This window comes from Dasypus novemcinctus, chromosome 9 (genome assembly GCF_030445035.2).
Source record: "Dasypus novemcinctus isolate mDasNov1 chromosome 9, mDasNov1.1.hap2, whole genome shotgun sequence".
NCBI lineage: Eukaryota > Metazoa > Chordata > Mammalia > Cingulata > Dasypodidae > Dasypus > Dasypus novemcinctus.
Window position 1 is genome coordinate 81,605,354 of NC_080681.1, and position 21,274 is coordinate 81,626,627.

Below are 21,274 nucleotides of genomic sequence, written 5' to 3' on the forward strand. Positions count from 1 at the left end.
TATTACTTCCTTTTCTGGAATGGGCAGTAAGACAGAAGTTGCAGGACACCAAGAGACAAAAGCCAGTTAAATTTTTTTTTTTTTTTTACTATTCCTTACAGACCTTGAGCTGAAATAACTAAGACTTCGGGGTGGGTAGGAAAGGATATGCTTACAACTCATACGAATACTGTGTAGAAATGAACAGGAGACTGCTTCAAAAGAGAAGGGTGTTTTAATCCTTTTTAATTTTTCTCCTGGGACATAAATGATGGGCCTAGATAACTCAAATTTCATTTAATTCATCTCTTGGGAAAGTATGGGCAGGTCTTGATGTTAGAAATTTCAGTAATTTTGTTAATAATGTTTCCCAAGAGAAAGGATAAAAAATGATTAATTATATGGAGAGTGTTTAGAAGAAAGGGGAAAAAAAGATTAAGTACATGGAGGGTGTCAAATGGCCTCAGACCCTTACAAAGAAATTTGAAAAAGGGTCTCTTAGACTGGAGAGAAACTGATTCATCTAGCTTGAGGTGGGTGCCTATGAACATAGCTGCTCCCTTTCTAATCATAACGGAGTGTGAGTTGGGGGCTATTCTGGGAAAAAGATGGGAGAAAGGAAAGAAAATTATTTTCTAGATTCTTCACAATATTCCAGGCTCCCCTACAGAAGCAAAATTATATTGCTTATCTACTAGGACATGATAACAATTTGAATAGCAGGATAATGTACATATTTAAAACTCAGAAAAGCTGATACAGGTAGTATTCTCCCCAGTGCACCCATACTGAAATAAAATTGAAAATGTCGAAAGTATAAGAAAATGCTGAGAATGTTTTATTCAAAAATATATGCGTGCTGAAGATTTCTAAAAGTATTTCTACTGCATGCTGAAGTGCTTTCCTTTTATTTATTATGTCCTTTGATGACATAAAAGGAGTTAAGCTTAATGTTCATGAGACATTCTAGTTCTTTCTATAGTTCTGTTTCTAGAAATAAGAACCAGCAAGCAAAATAGGACCACTCTATGGTAAAGAACAAGTAAAGAGACTCAAATGCTGGTAAATTAGTTTTAACTTCACCTGATTTCAGTGTATACGAGGCTTCAAAAGAAAAAATTCATTCAATATTATGTCTAAGGTTTTGTATTTCAACCTCTGTATTTCCTTGTGAAAATATTTCCTTAATGCTGTCATCTTTTTGGTCATCATAATGTGTCATATTCAGTACATTTCCAGTACAATCTTCTAATGAAATGGTTGACAGGTATGAAAATACTTTATCCATTAGAGGTTCCTTGAGAAAAGGTATTGGAGAGTTCTTTTTCTCTGGAGAATCATCAGAAAACCAGTCATCAGTTGCTTCTAGACTTTGGCTGTAAGAAGAATCAGATGGTAATGGTGATAAGCTTACTGTACTACTGCTGTGATTTGTTGCTGAGCTAGTCTCTGAGGAGTTGCAAATGACCTTTCGTGTTGCAATGCTGAACTCATCTTTAGCGTGATCTTTACTTGCTGTAAAAAGAAAATAAGATTTACTGTGGCTATTACATATTCATGAACCAAATCTTAATGATAATGCTATTTTTAAAAATTCATGCTTGAGGAAGCGACTTGGCCCAATGGATAGGGCATCCACCTAACACATGGGAGGTCCGTGGTTCAAACCCTGGGCCTCCTTGACCCGTGTGGAGCTGGCCCATGTGCAGTGCTGATGTGCAAGGAGTGCTGTGCCAAGCAGGGGTGTCCCCCGTGTAGGGGAGCCCCATGTGCAAGGAGTGTGCCCCGTAAGAAGAGCTACCCAGCGCAAAAGGAAGTGTAGCCTGCCCAAGAATGGCGCTGTACACACGGAGAGCTGACACAGCAAGATGATGCAACAAAAAGAAACACAGATTCCTGGTGCTGCTGATAAGGATAGAAGAGGTCACAGAAGAACACACAGCGAATGGACACAGAAGAGCAGACAACTGGGGGGGAGGGGGCCGGGGGGGAAGAGGAGAGAAATAAATAAAATAATAAAATAAAATAAATCTTTTAAAAAATTCAAGCTCTTTTTAGGGCTAAAACAGACAGGTTAAAACTGTGGGGAAAATTATGAGTTGTTATCATCATCCATAGTGTTAAATATGTAATTGGGAGTTAAAAATATTTTTCTGATAATTAAGAGTAGAAGTCTATTTGTATAAAATAAAAAAGAAGTATATTACATAATCCTGGCTTAACAAGAAAAGATTCTAATAAGGTTAGTAATTTCAGTTCTGGAATATCCCTCAAAAATCAGAAAATGCAGATATTTTCTTAGCCATTTATACCTAAATATTACTTTATTTAGAAAATCAATTAATAAATAAACAGTTCCTTGAGCAAGATAATTACAAAAAGTTTGGACCACATAGGAAGGTAGTATGGGTTGACTTTATAGCAATAAATTTTACAACTAACTTTTGTATAGTGCCTTACAATTTACAAAACCTTTTTATATACCTCTAAATCTTAATTAACTTCTCAATAATTCTTCAATACTGCTATTATAAGCATCATTTCACAAAAGAGGAAACTAGGACTTAAAGAAGTGACCCACCACAAATCAGATAATAAAAGGACTTCAACCTAGATTTTCTTTATGTCTCATGCTTTTCCCATTATATCATTTACATTACACACTAGGTGTTAAAAGATAGAAAGGCTATAAAAACATCACATTTATACAACTTCCTAAAATACTTTTTATAATATTTTACAAAATATTTGTCAATGTTTTACACATTAATTTTTAAAGCTGTTTCAAATACATGATTACATTTTATATTAGCCTTTCTAAAATTGTGTATGAAGTAATGATTTGAGGTACTAAAACATAATATAAAACATCTAAGGGATTTCAAAACACTCAATGTCTTGTGACTCTCAGGCATTACTATAAGGCATTGACTATGACATCTTTGGATACCCGTAAGAGAAAAATTCAAATTTCACATTTATACTTAAAAATGACACTGCAAATTTTGCTTTTCAAAAAATATATGCCAACTCACATAAAATAAATTAAAGTTTCTTTTGAATTTTCCTGATGTTTAAAAATAATTAGAACATATTTAGGATAGCCTTGATTTTTTTATGAATTGCTATAAGTAGATTAAGGTACTTCTAATAAATTATTGAGAAAAAGTACCTTTTATATGTGCTTTTTCCTTTTTCCTTCGGTCCTCCTACATAAAAAAAAAGTTATTTGTATTTTATAAAACTGAAAATAGATTATATATCATTTATTTAATATATTTAATTTATGTACATATGTGAGTAATAAATTCTAACATCCTCTAATACATTTTTGGTGTTTTTTTCCCATATGAAATTTTTTATCAGAATACACTGACAGAAAAAAAAAGTATTTAGGTATCATCTGACAAGTATCTGAACCTGTCTAAGAAGGCAGTCTCCAGGATAAAGGATGAAAAGGTGAAATAGAGTTAAAACAGGGTTATTTCTCTACAAACTCACTGACTTAGTGTCACTTGGTGTGACTAGAGACAGCTAAAAAGTAATTAGAACACCTACACTTGATTATTTCATTAACTGAACCACACACACACAAACTGTGAATTCTATTGGAAAGGCTTAATAAAAATGGGAATATTCTTTTAAAGAAATAAAACATTTACTTAAACAATACATTACAGATATGTTCTGAGAAGTGAAATGATGTAGTAGTTCTCATCTTCAGGGCATCAGAAGAACCTGGTGTGCTTTTAAAATACTCACTTTTAGTCATAATATTAGACCCTACTCAAAAAGAATTTCTGGGCCTGGGGGTTTGGGAGTTTGCATTGAAACATGTTCACAAGAGATCCTTATACAGGTATTCCTAGATGAGTTAGTGCATATGGTGTTCGGGATGGAGTGAGTGAAGATGAGGCTGGAGAGATCATGTTAGTTTGTATTATGAGGGGAAAAGGTGTTTGTACTCTGTGCTGAACTGCATTGTCCAGTTTTCCAGAAAGGTTTGCTTAGGAGATATATATATATATTCTAATAAATAAGTACTTTTTGCGAAGCCAACTTTTATTTCTTTGCCACTTTCGCCTTTCATTAATAAACGCATGATGTTTTTTTCTTCTTTTTTATACCCTCTGCCCCTTGTGGCTTTTTTTTTCTTGCTGTCTGCTCTCTGTGTCCATTCGCTATGCATTCTTCTGTGTCTGTATTTCTTTTTATTTATCCCCCTTCTTGTGGCTTGCTTATTGTCTGGTTTCTGTGTCCATTCGCTGCACACTTTTCTGTGTTTTTGCTTGTGTCCCTTTTCGTTGCGTCACCTTGCTGAGTTGGCTCTCTGCAGTGCTTGCAGGCGGCGGCACTCCACAGTGCCCAGGCTGGCGGCTCTCTGCAGCATGCGGGCGAGCCTGCCTTCACAAGGAGGCTCCAGGACATGAACCCAGGGCCTCCCATATGGTAGACGGAAGCCCAACTGATTGAGCCACAGCTGCTTCCCCATGATGGGTTTCTTGAACTTACCTTGCCAGAACGCCTGGATTTAGGGCCAGTTCAATTTGTGACCCCTGTATAAATTACACTAGCCCATTGCTTCTCAGACTTTATAAATAATACTAGACCATTGCTTCTCAGACTTTAATGTGCCTAGGAATTATCTGGAGAACTTGTTAAAAATGCAGATTCTGATTCAATAGGTTTGAGGTGGGGTCTGAGATTCTTCATTTCTAATAGATTCCCTGGCAATGCTGATATTGCTGGGCTGGGGACCACATTTCGAATAGTGAGGTCTTAGACATTAAATTCTACCCAAATTAAGGAAACAACACAGAAGTTATTCTTATATACTGCTAGGTATAAATAAATAGACATTTTCTGGAGGACAATTTAATAAATCCACTTCTAGAAATGTATTAGCTAAGTAAATAATTTTGAATTTGTGTGTATTAGTTAGCAAAAAGGGTGCTGATGCAAAGTCCCAGAAATCTGTTGGCTTTTATAAAGGGTATTTACTTGGAGTAAAAGCATACAGTTACAAGGCCCTAAAGAGTCCAACTCAAGGTACCATAAGAGGTACTTTCTCACCAAAGTCTGTTGCCATGTGTTGAAGCAAGATGGTGGGTGACATCTGCAAGAGTTCAGACTTCCTATTCCCTTTTAAGGCTCCAAGGGTCCAACTTCTTCTGATCTCAGCAGTAGGCTGGCATAGAGTTCATCTTTCTTCCTGGGGCTCATTTCTTTCTGGGCTCAGCTGCTCTGTTCTCTTCACAAAGTCTGCTGTAAACTAGCAGGCAAATGACTCATCTCTCTTCCCAGAGCCTCTGCCATGTCTATGGATCTGTCTCTCTTCATCTGTGTATCTTCTCTGTGTCTCCTTGATTGAGTGTCTGCTTAGTTAGCCCACAAAGGGGATGGGGATTCAAACTGAGTCACCTTAATGACTCAGTTAGGTGACTTTCCAATGAAAGCCCTATTCTTGATTTAATCAAGTAAACATAAAACCTTTGAATTTAAATCAATCAAAGGACATCATGCCCAGAGGAACAGACTAGTTTCCAAACATAATCTATATCTCTTTTCTGGAATTCAGAAATAATATCAAACTGCCCCACTGTGTAAATATTCAGTTACCAGAATGTTTATCACAAATTGTGCAGCATTTGAAAAATCTGTAGTTTAAAAGGAAATAGTTAGGGAAGCAGACTTGGCCCAATGGATAGGGCATCCGCCTGCCACATGGGAGGTCTGTGGTTCAAACCCTGGGCCTCCTTGGCCTGTGTGGATCTGGCCCATGCACAGTGCTGATGTGCGCAAGGAGTGCCGTACCACGCAGGGGTGTCTGCCATGTAGGGGAGCCCCATGCGCAGGGAGTGTGCCCTGTAAGGAGAGCCACCCAGCACAAAAGAAAGCACAGCCTGCCCAGGAATGGCACCACACACCTGGAGAGCTGACACAACAAGATGATGCAACAAAAAAAAACACAGATTCCCAGTGCCGCTGATAAGGATGAAAGTGGTCACAGAAGAACACACAGCAAGTGGGCACTAAAAGCAGACAACTGGGGGGAGGGAGGAGAAATAAATTGAAAAAAGATAAAATAAAATTTTTAAAAAAGGAAATAGTTAAATGCATCATAATAACCTAGATAATAATACAACAGACACACTCTCAACTATTAGAAACCATGTTACAGTATTGGAGAGTAAGGAAGAATAGCAAATAGACAACAACCAAATTAAACAATGGGCAAAGATTTGAACAGACATTTCCCCAAAGATATAAAAATGGCCAATAAGCACATGAAAAATGCTCAACATTATTAGCCATTAGGAAAATGCACATTAAAACTAAAATAACATACTACTTCATACACACTATGATGGCTATTGTAAAGAAAATGGAAAATAAGTGTTGGTGAGGATATAGAGAATTGGACTTCCTGTGCATTGCTGGTGGGAGTGTAAAATAGTGCAACCACTGTAGAATATAGTTTGTCTAGGTATATATACCCAAAGGATATTTTAACACCAATGTTCAAAGCAGCATTATTCATAGTGGCAAACAGGGGAATCAACCATGTCAAGCAACTAATGAATACATTAAAAATGTGGAATATCCATATAATAGAATATTATTCAACCATAAAAAGGAATGATGTCCTGATACATGGTATAACATGAATGAATCTTGAAGACTTTGTGTTGAGTGAAATACACCAGGCACAACAAATATTGTATGATGCACTTGTATTAAATAAAAATATTGTATGATGCACTTATATTAAATAAAATTGCTCTAGAATGAGCAATTTTATAGAGACAAAAAGTAGATTAGAGGTTATCAGGGGTTGGAGGAAGGGGGAATTGGGAGTTCCTTAATAGGTAAAGAGTTTGTGACTGGGTCATGAAAACGTCTTTATGATGGATGGTGGTAATGGTAGCACAACATTGTGAATGTAATTAATATGACTGAAATGTACATTTGAAATGGGCAAAATGGGAAAATTTGTGTGTGTGTTTATATACATAACAATTCTTTAAAAAGAAAGGAAGGAAGAACTCAAAAATGGTGGGGAAATGTCAAAAAGGCAGAAGGACTATCTTAAATGGGCATCATTTGGTTGAATTTGGGGAGATTTGAGCATCAAAATAATGATAATAATACATTATAATTCACTGAATAAAATAGAAGTCCACGAATCCATATTTATATGAGAGAGAGAGAGGAGAGCCTCATTCTTATAGTAGAAAGAAAAATAATAAAACGAGAGAGGGGAGTGGCAGAGTTGGAAAATCACCATTTTGCTACAATTTAGTAAATGTTGGCTCAGGCAAGAATCAACAATGGATTCTAAAGCTATGAAGTAAAGTTTGATGAAGTGGATATTTGTACAGTTTCAAAGTATCTCCACATAGATTGCTTATTAATTGCAGGGATCAAAACAGGAACGATATATTTAAGGAAAAAACAGACATCATATTGATTGTGTGATCAAAACTACATCTCTAGTGAGCAAAAGACAAATATGTGCCTTAAGATGTGATAACCAGAATCTAATCACAAGGTAAATCCAAACTGAGGAAGTCTATAATATATAAAATACCTGGCTTGTATTCTTCAAAAATGCCAATATCATGGAAGACAAAGAAAGGTTGAGTAACTGCCCCTGATTAAAGGAGACTAAAGAGACTGACAACTAAACGTAAATGTAATTCTGGTCTAGATCCTGCATCAAAGGAAAAAATTCTGTAAAGGATATTATTAGGATAATCGATAAAAATGGAATATGAATTGTAGATTATATAAAAGTATTGAATCAATGTTAACTTTCCTGAACTTGAAAACTACAGTGGTAATGTAAGAGATCTTTATTCTTAATATGTGCACACTGAAGTATTAATAATGAGTAAAAGAGAATAACAATACAACTTAATCCTCAAATGGTTTAGAAAAAAATAAACACACACACTTTCTTTGATACAGTTTATAACTCCAACCTTTTTAAACACTTTCTTCACTAGGTTTTAGGATGCCTTAGTTCTCTTCCCACCACTCTGACTGCTGCTAAACCTCTATTTTGGAGTGCCTCAAGGATAATTATAAGATTTGATCTTCTTTTCCTAATATCACTGTATAAATCTGTTTAACATAGCTAACTTAAGTGGATGCATTCTCATTGTTGACTTCGCTATTATAATAATCACTTAACTAGTATTTCTGCTTTCAACGGGCTTGCCTATTCTTCACTCAGCAGCCATAATGATCCTTAAAATATAAAGTCAGAGAATATAATTTGTCTTCTCAAAACCATCCAACAGGCAACTGGGCTCCCGCCTACCACATGGGAAGTTGCTGGTTCAGATCCTGGTGCTTCCTAAAGGGGACAGTGAGCTGGTAAAACAGGCAGATGCAGCAAGCTGACACAACAAGAGACACGAGAAGAAAAAGAACATGATGGGAAACACAACAAAAGTGGGGAGCAGAGGTTCTCAGTGCCTCTTAAAGAAGACAGCAAGCTGATGGGACAGATAGGCATACCAAGCTAACAAAGCAAGATGATGCAACAAGAGACATGGGGAGGAAAACAGAATGAGAGACGCAATAAAGCAGGAAACAGAGATGGCTCAAGTAATTACACACCTCCCTCCCACATCGGAGGTTCCGGGTTTGGCTCCCAATGCCTCCTAAAGAAACAAGGAAGATAAACAGACTTGGCATGTGAAAAATAACAAGGGGGTGGGGAGAAATAAAAATTAAAATTAAAGAAACCCAAACCATCCAACATTTTCCCATCTTACTAAAAGTAAAGCCCGGGAAATGGACTTGGCCCGGTGGTTAGGGCGTTCGTCTACCACATGGGAGGTCTGCGGTTCAAACCCCCAGCCTCCTTGACTCATGTGGAGCTGGTCCATGTGCAGTGCTGATGCGCGCAAAGAGTGCCGTGCCACACAGGGGTGTCCCCTGCGTAGGGGAGCCCTACGCTCAAGGACTGCACCCCATAAGGAGAGCCGCCCAATGTGAAAGAAAGTGCAGCCTGCCTAAGAATGGCATCGCACACACGGAGAGCTGACACAAGATGACGCAACAAAAAGAAACACAGATTCCAGTGCCGCTGACAACAATGGAAGTGGACAAAGAAACAAGACGCAGCAAATAGACACAGAGAACAGACAACCGGGGTGGGGGGTGGGGAGGAGAGAGAAATAAATAAATAAATAAATCAGTAAATAAAAGTAAAGCCCAGAGTTCTAAATATGACTACAAGGTTCTATATGATCTGGCTCTCCCACTGCCTTGCTGACCTTAGTTCTACCACTCCTCCTCTAAGCCATCTTCTCCATACTCTATTCTATCTCACTAACTCCCCTCCTGGCCCAACTCCTCTATTAGAAAGAAATGTTTTCTTCCCATTTCTCTTACTTCCTAGAGGAAATATTATTTTCTCTAAACACTTTCGGGCTCTTATTCCATCCTTTACTTCTCCCTAATGAGAGGCAGTAACTACTTTTGGTGGGCAACAGTCAATAATCCCTTTGAATTGGGAGGAAACAATCCATAAAAAGTCTTGAGCTAAAGTAAATAATAAAAGAGCAGAAATCAATAAAATAGAAAAAAATAGAGAATACCAAATGAGACAAAAATCTGGTTCTTTGAAAATATCAATAATATTGACAAAACTCTAGCCAGACTGATCAGGGAAAGTATTAGTAAGACACTAATTAAGAATATCAGGGGACGGCGGACTTGGCCCAGTGGTTAGGGCGTCTGTCTACCAAGTGGGAGGTCCGCGGTTCAAACCCCAGGCTTCCTTGACCCATGTGGAGCTGGCCCATGTGCACAAGGAGTGCTGTGCCACGCAGGGGTGTCCCTGCATAGGGGAGCCCCATGCACAAGGAGTGAGCCCTGTAAGGAGAGCCACCCAGCACAAAAGAAAGTGCAGCCTGCCCAGGAATGGTGCCGCACACACGGAGAGCTGACGCAGCAAGACAACACAACAAAAAGAAACACAGATTCCCATGCCGCTGACAACAGAAGCAGACAAAGAAGATGCAGCAAATAGACACAGAGAACAGACAACCGGGGTGGGGGGGAAGGGGAGAGAAAGAAATAAAATAAATAAATCTTAAAAAAAAAAAAAAGAATATCAGGAATGATGAGATCCAAGATGGCAGAGTAGAGACTGACAGGCTGCACTTGTTCTCCAGAAGTGGCAGGAAGACAAGTAAGCATAGGGGAAGCGATTAGAGAAGGCAGCCAGTGAGGAGTGGCTCAGTTGGGCACTGGGGACGTGGTGGGGTGAATGGTCTAGGAGGCTAGTGAGGGGGGCCCAGCTGGGCACCAGGGTATTAGAGGGTTGCATTGCAATTGGTGTGGTCAGCCAGCAAGGAGGGACCTAGCTGGATGCCAGTAGCTTGAGAGGAAAGCCTGTTTTTTTCTCTTTTTTGATCTTTCCTCTTCTGTGCATGCAGGGAGAGGTGGGGCCACAGTGAAAAATAGGTGCATGGGAGGCCACTGAGGAGGAGACTAGTCAGATGCAGGTGGCTTCAGAGGGAGGCCCATTTTTTCCTCTTTTCTCTTCTTCCTTTTTATTCTTTTCCTTTTATTTTTTCTTTATTTTTCCATCTTTTTTCAGATACAGCCATTCTAAAGATTTAGAATAAGTGGAACCAAGTGCCAAAGAAGACCCTTAACACAAGTAGACAAAAATAAAACTCTAGGCAAGAAAGTGTAACTTACCAACAGAGTAAACCCATCAAGATAAACAGATGCCTAGACATCAGCAAAAATTTACTAGCCTTACTAAGAAACAGGAAGATATGGCCCATTCAAAGGAATAAACTAAAAAGCCAGCAGGGATGCAGAATTTGGAGCAACTAATCAAAGATGTCCACAAAAATCTCCTAAGGAGATGAGAGAAGAGATAAAGGACACCAGAAGACACTGGGTGAGCATAAAGAAGAAATTGCAAACTACATAAAAAACCAACATATCTTATGATAACAAAAGGCATAATAGAAGACATTAAAAATACACTAGAATCATACAACAGATTTGAACAGGCAGAGGAAAGAATTAGTGAATTAGAAGATAGGACATCTGAAATCATACAGATAGAAAAACAGAAAAAATGGGAAAACTGAGAAGAGACTCAGGGAGTTGAATGATAGCATGAAATGGACAGACATAGGTGTCCCAGAGGAAGAAGAGAAGGAAAAAGGGACAGAAGAGAGTTGAGAAATTAATGGCTGAAAGTTTCCCAAATCTTATGAGAGACATGGTTGTACATGTCCAGAAAGTGCAGCATATTCCAAACAGTAGTTATCTTTTCCATATCACAAGGGTTAGGGGCATGGTAAAAATAAGATACTACATATATAACCCTAAAAATAAAATGGCTGAAGTAAGTACTGCCTTTACAGTAATACATTGAATGTTAACGGACTACACTCCCCAATTAAGAGACACAGATTGGCAGAATGGACTTTTAAAAATGATCCATCTATACGCTGTTTACAAGAGTGCACTCACCTTACACCCAAGGTGAGGTCATACACCTCATAATGGGGGGCTTCATTCATAGTGGGGGACTTTAATACATCAGTCTCAGGAATAGAAAGAACATCTACAGAAGATGAATACAGAAGCAGAGATCTTGAATAATACATTAATGGAACTAGACTTAATAGGCATAAACATAACCCTGCATGCCAAAACATCAGGATATACATTCTTCTCAAGCATTCATGGGTCATTCTCCAGTAAAGACCACATACTAAGTTATAGAACAAGTCTCAGTTAATTTAGAAAGATTGCAATTATACAAGACACTTTCTATGACCAAAATAGAATGAGGCTGAAAAAACTGGAAAATTCACAAATACATGGATGTTAAACAAAACACTCTTAAACAATCAGTGGGTCAAGGAGGAAATTGCAAGAGAAATCAGCAAAATATCTTGAAGCAAATGAAAATGAGAACACAACTTATGGGACACAGTGAAGACAATGCTAAGAGGAAATTTATAACCCTAAATGCCTATGCTAAAAAAGAAGAAAGATGAACTCCAAGAGTCAGACCATCATACAGGGCAGTTAGTAATCACTCAGAACTATCTAAAGTACCTATTTGGGGTCCTAGGGGACCAGAAGAGCATCCTGCAACATCCTTGAAAGAATGGAAGGAGGAGACTGCCCATCTGCAGAGAAGATTTGTAAGAAGAGCCCTTCATGCCCAGGAGGCCAGTGCCAATCCTCCACTGGTGATACAAGCAGCCTCAGGAGCTATTCTATGGCTGGAGTTTGAAACTCCATTTCCCAAAAATAGGGGAGGAAGAGATGATTGGGCACCAACTTCAGCTACTAATTAGTAAATTAAGCTGACTAAAGTATAATCCTAAGAACAGCTAAAGTTTGAACCTGTCCAAGTCAGAAAGAGGCCAGTATCTGTCATTTTAGCTCCACCCCCAGTGTGAAGAGAAGCAGGGCTGACTGATCTGTGTGAAGAGAAGCCAGTCCTTACTGTCATTGTAATATTCAGTCAGCTACTGATCAGCTGAAGTCAGTAGCCAACCATCTCTTTCTCCCCTGTTTTTGGGAAATGGAGTTTCCAACCCCAGCCACAGAATAGCTCCTGAGGTGGCTTGCATCTCCAGAGTATGATGGGCACTGGCCTCCATGGCATGGCCTGCAGTTTCCCAGAGAAACTGGTGCAGGTACCCCTGTTTCCTCCCTATCAGAAGTGGGGCTGGGGCTTAGCTAGTGCTGCAATCCAATCTGGGCAGAAAGATGCTGACCCCTACCTTCATTGTGATTTTCCATCCCTACCCCCCAAAAGGATAAGAACATTCTGGGACAAAGGCCTGCCTGCTTCAAATACCCAGGAGAGGAAGCCTCTGTTTCCTCAGCCTCTCTGGGTAACTGCAGGTGCTTTTGGCCCACACAGACTGAATAGTTAGACACCTATAGCTCCGTCCCTGGCCCCAAGCAAGACAGGAGGGAGTTGTGTTTCCTCAGCCTTTCTGGGCTATGGCAGGCACTTTTGGCCTGCACAATCTTGACTTATGGGTACTGGAGTAACCACCCCACCCCCCAATAGGATAGGAGGGGGATAGTGTTTCCTCAGCCCCTCCAGGAATGTCAGGTACTTTCAGCCTGCATAGACTGAACTGTGGGGTGCCTATGAATCCACCCCACCAACTAATAGGATATGAGGAGGCTGGTGTATCCTTAGCCTCTCTGGACAATGGCAAGTACTCTTGGCCTACAGGAACTGAACTGTTAGGGCCTGTGGATCCACCCCCACAGCCTAATAAGATAAGAGGGGGCTGGTGTTTCCTTAACCTTTCTGGGCAACAGCAGGCACTTTCAGCTTGTACAGACTGAAGTGTTGGGCATTGGTGGTTCCATTCCCAAACCCTAAAGGGCAGATGGGACAGTATATCCTCAGCCTCTCAGGGCAACTGTAGACACATTCACCCACATGAATTAGATTGTTGATACTCCAGAGGGTTGGTCCATTCCCACTGCTGGCAGGGAGAGGTAGTAGTTCTATGTCTGTCTATCTGGGAAATTGCAGTCATTTTGGACCTCCATGGCATAGAGCTGCCACACCTGCAGCTCCATCCCCATCCCAGGCAGGAGAGGAAGGGGCATGAAGCTTCATCAGTCTCTCTGGGCAACTATAGACAGTCTTGGCCTGCATGACTTGGATTATTACACATGGCTAAGGCTCTGTCCCTACTCCTGGCAAAAGGAAAAAGTGGGAGAAACTTCATTGGTCCCTGGGGCAATGTGGGCAGCTTCGGCCTTCACAGCTTACAACACCAACTACATCCTTGGCTCCTACTACACAACCAGCAAGAGAGAAAGGGTAGAAAGCCCTAAACTAAAGAGAGAAACTTCTCCCAGAATAAATACATCTAGTAAGCCAGATGTCAAGAAAACTACAAAAAATTACAATCCATACCAAGAAATAGGAAGATATAGCCCAGTTAAAGAACAAAATAAGCCTCCAGAGGACATAAAGGAGTTGAGACAACTAATAATAGATGTTCAAACAAATCACCTTAATAAATCCAATGAGATGGCTAAAGAGATTAAAGATATTAAGAAGACACTGGGTGAGCACAAAGAAGAATTTGAAATCATAACAGAAAAATATCAGATCCTATGGGAATGAAAGCCACAATAAATTAAATAAAAAATACATAGAGACATACAACAGCAGAATTGAGGAGGCAGAGGGAAAGATCAGTGAGCTTGAAGACATCGCCTCTGAAAGTGAACATGCAAAAGAACAGCTGAAGAAAATAATGGAAAAAATTGAACCGTCTCAGGGAACTAAATGATGTCAAGAGACATGAAAATATATGTGTAATTTGGAGTCCAAGAAGGATAAGAGAAGGGAAATGGGCAGAAGGAATATTTGAAGAAATAATGGTAGAAAATTTCCCAACCCTATGGAAGGACATAGATATTTATGTCCAAGAAGCACAGCATACTCCCATATGAATAAATTTGAACAGACCAACTCAGAGACATATACTAATCAGAATATCAAATGCCAAAGACAAAGAAAATTCTGAGAGCAGCAAGAGAAAAGTGATGCATAACATATAAAGGATACCCAATAAAATTAAATTTGGCCCAATGGATAGGGCATCCACCTACCACATGGGAGGTCCAGGGTTCAAACCCAAGACCTCCTGACCCATGTGGTTAGCTGGCCCATGGGCAGTGCCAATGTGCACAGGGAGTGCCGTGCCACGCAGTGGTGTCCCCTGTGTAGGGGAGCCCCATGTGCAGTAAGGAGAGCTGCCCAGGGCAAAAAAAGTGCAGCCTGCCCAGGAATGGTGCCACATACATGGAGATCTGACACAGCAAGATGATACAACAAAATGAGACACAGATTCCGGGTGCTGCCGACATGAATACAAGCAGACAAAGAAGAAAACACAGTGAATGGACACAGAGAGCAGACAACTGGGGGGTGAGGGCAGGGAAGGGGAGAGAAATAAATAAAAAATAAATCTTTAAAAAAAAAAAGATTAAGTGCCAATTCCTCATCAGAATCTGTGGAGGTGAGAAGGCAGTGACATGATATATTTAAGATACTGCAAGAAAAAACTGCCAGCTAAGAATCTTATATCTGGCAACATTGTCTTTCAAAAATGAGGGCAAATTTCAAATATTCACAGATAAACAGAAACTGAGAGAGTTTATAAAAAAGAGACAAACTTTGCAGGAAATATTAAAGGGAGTGCTGCAGCGTGAAAAGAAAAGACAAGAAAGAGAAACTTGGAAGAGAGTCCAGAAATGAAGATTATATCAGTAAACATAACTAAAAGTGTAAAAAGAGTGGTGAAAATAAAATATGACACATAAAACCTAAAGGTCAAAATGGGTAAATAAGGGAAGTGGATTTGGCTCAACTGATAGAGCTTCTGGCTACCACATGGGAGGTTCAGGGTTCAAACCCAGGGCCTCCTGACCTGTGTGGTGAGCTGGCCCATGCTCAGTGCTGATGAGCAAGGAGTGCTGTGCCACACAGGGGTGTCCCCTGCATAGGGGAGCCCCACGTGCAAGGAGTGCACCCACATGGAGAGCTGCCCCACTTGAAAAGATGCCTGCCCAAGAGTGGCACCACACATAGAGAGAGATGACACAGCAAGATGATGCAACAAAAAAGAGACAGATTCCCAGTGTCACTGACAAGAATGCAAGTGGACACAGAAGAACACAGTGAATGGACACAGAGAGCAGACAAAGGGGGCGGGGGAGGGGAGAGAAATAAAAATAAATAAATAAATAAATCTTTTTTAAAAATGGGTGAAATAAGAACTACCTTTACAATAATAACATTGAATGTTAATGGATTAAACTCCCCAATTGAAAGACACAGACTGGTGGAATGGATAAGAAAATATGAGCCATATATGCTGTCTACAAGAGACTCACTTTAGATCCAAGGATACCAATAGATGGAAAACAAAAGGCAGAAAAAGATATTCCATGCATGCAGTAGCAAAAAAAAAAAAAAAAAGGAAAAGAAAAAGGCAAGATAACTATAGTTATATGAGATGAAATAGACTTTAAAAGCAAAATTGTTATTAGATACAAGGAAAGACATTATATATCAATAAATGGCAAAATTTATCAGGAAATCATAACAATCATAAATTGTATGCATCTAACTAGGATGCCCCAAGATACCTGAAGCAAACACTAGCAAAACTGAAGGGAGAAACAGACATCTCTACAATAGTAGTTGGTGACTTTTCAGCATTGGATAGAATATCTGGGCAGAGGAACAATAAAGAAATAGAGAGCTTGAATAATATGATAAATGGTCTAAACCTAATACTTATATACAGAACATTGTGCCCCCAAACAGCAGGATAGACATTCTTTTCTAGTGCTCATAGATCCTTCTCTAGGATAGACCACATGTTGGGTCACAAAGCAGATCTCAACAAATTCAACAAGACTGGAATTATACAAAAACACTTTCTCTGATCATAATGCAATAAAGACGGAAATCAACAAGAGGTGGAAAAAGGGAAAATTCCCAAATATATGATTAAACAACACACTTGAATAATCAGTGGGTCATAGAAGAAATTTCAAGAGAAATCAATAAATATCTTGAAACAAATGACAATAAGAATACAACAAATCAGAACCTATGGGAGGTAGAGAAGGCAGGACTGAGAAGGAAATTTATAGCCCTCAATGCTTATAATAAAAAATAAGGAAGAGCTAAAATCAATGAGCTATCTACACAGTTGGAGGAACTAGAAAAAGAACAGCAAACTAATCCCAAAGCAAATAGAAGGAAGGAAATAACAAAGATCAGAGAAGAAATAAATGAAATTGTGAACAACAACAACAAAAAACAATAGAGAGAATTAACAAAATCAGAAGTTGGTTCTTCAAAAAGATTAACAAAATCAACAACCCTTAGCCAGACTGACAAAGAAAAAATGAGAGAAGATGCAAATAAATGAAATAAAAAATGAAAATGGGGACATTACTATTGTCCCCACAGAAATAAAAGAGATCATAAGAGGGTACTATGAACAACTGTATGCCAAAAAACTAGACAATATGGATGAAATGGAAAAATTCCCAGGAACCTATAAACCTAGAAGAAATAGAAGACCTCAACAAATCAATTGCAAGTGATTGAAACAGTCATTAAACAACTCCCCAAAATGAAAAGTGCAGGACCAGATGATTTCACAGGTGAGTTCAACCAAGCATTCAAAGAAGATTTAATACCAATTTTACTCAAGCTTTTCCAAAAAATTGCATTCAGTGAAGCCCAAGTCACCCTCAAACCAAAACCAGATGAAGATATTACAAAAAGAGAAAAGAAAATTACAGACTTATTTCCCTAATGAATACAGATGCAAAAATCCTCAACAAAATACTTGCTAATTGAATCCAACAACACATTAAAAGAATTATATTCATCATGGTCAGGTGGGTTTTATACCAGGCATGCAAGGGTGATTCATTACAAGAAAATCAATCAGCAAAATACACCACATTAATAAATCAAAAAAGAAAACACATGTGATCTTATCAACTGGTGCAGAAAAAGCAGCGTCCTTTTTTGATAAAAATATTACAAAAGATAGGAATTAAAGGAAACTTTCTCAATATTATAAAGGCTATATATGAAAAACCCACAGCTAACATTGTACTCAATGGTGAAAGACCAAAAGCTTTCCTGTTGAGATCAGGAACAAGACAAGGATGCCCACTGTCACCACTGTTGTTCAATATAGTGCTAGATGTTCTAGCTAGAGCAATCAGGCAAGAAAAGAAATAAAAGCCATCAAAATCAGAAAGGAAGAAATAAAACGTTTGCTATTCACAGATGATATGATCCTATACCTAGAAAGGCCTGAAAAATGTGCAACAAAGTTGTTAGAGCCAATAAATGATTTCAGTAGAGTGTTAGGATATAAGATCAACAGGCAAAAACCAGTGGTTTCCATACACTAGTAATGTGCAATTCTGAAGAGGAAGTCAGGAAAAAATTCCATTTACAATAGCAACTAAAAGAATCAAATATTTAGGAATAAACTTAACAAAGGATGTAAAGCACTTGTATTCAGAAAAGTATAATGCATTGTTAAAAGAAATTTTAAAAAGACCTAAATATTTGGAAGAACATTCCATGTTCATGGATTGGAAGACTACATGTCATTAAATGTCCATTCTACCCAAATTGATATGCAGACTCAATGCAATCCCAATTAAAATTCCACCAGCATTTTTTAAAACAAATGGAAAACAACTATCAAATTTATTTGGAAGGACAAGAGGTCCTGAGTAGCCAGAAACATCTTAAAAGGGAAAAGCAAAGTTGGAGGACTCTCACTTCCTGATTTTAAATCATATTGCCTAGCTACAGTGGTAAAACAGCATATTACTGGTATAAAGATAAACACATAAACCAACAGAACTGAATTTATGGTACAGAAACAGACCCTCATATCTACCGTCAAGTGATTTTTGACAAGCCTGTCCATCTCACCAGCTTGAGCAGAACAGTCTCTTCAACAACTGGTGCTGAGAGACCTGGATATCCATAGCCAAAAGAAAGAGGAGTCTTATCTCAGATCTTTTTTTTTTTTAAAGATTTATTTATTTATTTAATTCCTCCCCCTCCCCCGGTTGTCTGTTCTCTGTGTCTATTTGCTGCGTCTTGTTTCTTTGTCCGCTTCTGTTGTCGTCAGGGGCACGGGAATTGTGGGCGGTGCCATTCCTGGGCAGGCTGCACTCTCTTTCGCGCTGGGCGGCTCTCCTTACAGGGCGCACTCCTTGCGCGTGGGGCTCTCCTATGCGGGGGACACCCCTGCATGGCAGGGCACTCCCTGCAGCGCATCAGCACTGCGCATGGGCCAGCTCCACACGGGTCAAGGAGGCCCGGGGTTTGAACTGCGGACCTCCCATGTGGTAGACCGACGCCCTAACCACTGGGCCAAGTCCATTTCCCTTATCTCAGCTCTTATACAAAAATTAACTCAAAATGGATCAAAGTCCTAAATATAAAAGGAAGAACCATAAAGCTCCTACAAAAAATGTAGGAAAACATCTTTAAGGCTTTGTGGTACGTGGTGGATTCTTAAACCTTGCACCAAAAGCACAAACCATGAAAGAAAACATGGGTAAAAGGGTCCCCCCTCAAACTTAAACACTTTTGTGATTCAAAGGACTTTGTCAAGAAGGTGAAAAGGCACTCCACTCAGTGGGAGAAAATATTTGGAAACCATGTATTCAATAAGGGTTAGACTTCCATTCTACATAAAGAGATCATACAACTCAAAAAATAGAAAAAGAGCAAGCAATCCAATTTAAAAATGGGCAAAAGATTTAAACAGACATTTCTCCAAAGAGGAAATACCAGTGGCTAAAAATCGCATGAAAAAATGTTCCATATCACTAGCAAGTAGGGAAATGCAAATCAAAATAACAGTAAGATATCCTCTCACACTACATAGAAGGGCCATTATTTAAAAAAAAAAAAACAATAGAAAACAAGTGCTAGTTAGGATGTGGAGAAATAAGAACACTCCTTACTATTGGTGAGATTGTAAAATGGTGCAGCCTCTGTGGAACACAGTTTGGTGGTTCGTCAGAAGTAAATATAGAACTGCCATATGATCCAGCAATTCTTCTGGTAGGAATATATCCAGAAAAACTGAAAACTGTGACATGAACAGACATCTGCAAACCAATGTTCATAGCAGCATTATTCACAATTGCCAAAAGATGGAAGAAACCCAAGTGTCCAATAGCCAAAGACTGTATGAACAAAATGTGGTATATACATATGATGGAATACTAAGTTGCAGTAAAAAGAAATGAAATTGGGACACATATGATAACATGGATGAATCGTGAAGACTTTATGCTAAGTGAAGTAAGCCAGACACAAAAGGACAAATATTGCATGGCCTCATTAATGTGAACTAAATATGAAGAATAAACACATGGAGCTAAACCTAGAGTATAGGTTATTAAGAGATAAGAGGAGGGCTGAGAATGACTACTGATGCTTAATATATGTAGAAGTTTTAATGAACTTTACTGTAAAAATGTGGAAATGTGTAGAGTTATGATAACACATTATAATGAGTAGAACTAACACAGCTGGTTTATAAGTTGGAATGTGGCTGAAAAGGGTACTCTAGGGATGCAAATGTCAATTGAAAGACAGCTAGAGAATAATCTAGGGACTGAATAACACAGTGAATCCAGAGGTGGATGGGAATTGTGGTTGATGGTACAGGTGCAAGGGTGTTTTTCTATGAGCTACAGTGGATGTACATCACTATTGCAGGGTGGTAGGAATGTGGAAAAACTGTAGTTAACAGCAATACTGTAATATTCATGCACTATGCCAATGATGTACTGTGTTGATAATGGGGGAGTATGGAAAAAGTGTGCTAAATATACACTATGGACCACAATTGGTGGTAATAGTCTGATGATATTATGTCATATTCTGTAACAAATGTTCCACTACAGTGTGGTGTATTGGAGAAGGGGTGTTGTATGGGAATTCTACACATGTGCATGACTGTTTGTAAATTCACAATTCTTGTAATAAAAATAATTTAAAAAATAATAAGGTGGGTTGGGGGGGAAATACACCAAATGTAAGATATGGACTATAGTTAGTAGTAAGATTTTGATGATATTCTTTCTTAATTTGTAACAAATGTCTCACAACATAAGGTGTTGGTAGTGGGGTGATGTATGGGATCCCTGTATGATGTTATGCATGTTTGTTTATTAAGTTCACAACTTTTACCATACAGTTATTATTTATGTATGTTTATATATAATTATATACTTCAATAAAATTTTAAAAAAGAAGGAAGAGCTAAAATCAAAGACCTACTTTCACATCTGGAGGAACTAGAAAAAGAAAAGAAAACTAATCTTAAAACAATCAGAGGGAGAGAAATAAAGATTAGAGCAGAATTAAATGAAATTGAGAATAAAAATAAAATCGAAGGGCAAAAATCAGTAGTGTTTCTATACACTTGGAATGAGTAACCTGAGGAGGAAAGGAAGAAGAAAAATGTCATTTATAATAGAAAATAAAAGAATCAAATGTCTAGGAATAAATTTAACTAAGAATATAAAGGACTTGTACACAGAAAACTACACAACATTGACATAAAAATTTTTTTTAAAGACCTAAATAAATGGAAAGATCCTATGTTCGTGGATTGAAGGTCTAAATATTGTTAAGATGTCAATACTGCCTAAAGTGGTCTACAAA

At 38.5% G+C, this 21,274-nt stretch overlaps 1 protein-coding gene across 1 annotated transcript in view; it reads right to left on the reverse strand.

Annotated features, from left to right (window-relative positions):
* Positions 1-794: 794 nt before the first annotated feature.
* Positions 795-21,274, reverse strand: part of C9H1orf185 (chromosome 9 C1orf185 homolog) — a 40,012-nt gene continuing 19,532 nt past the window's right edge. The window contains exons 3-4 of the mRNA XM_058304719.2: positions 3,152-3,188; positions 795-1,494 (exon numbers count right to left, since the gene is read on the reverse strand). Of these exons, the coding sequence (XP_058160702.2) occupies positions 1,100-1,494; positions 3,152-3,188 (432 nt within the window). The 3' untranslated portion in view covers positions 795-1,099. The remainder of the gene's footprint in view (positions 1,495-3,151; positions 3,189-21,274) is intronic.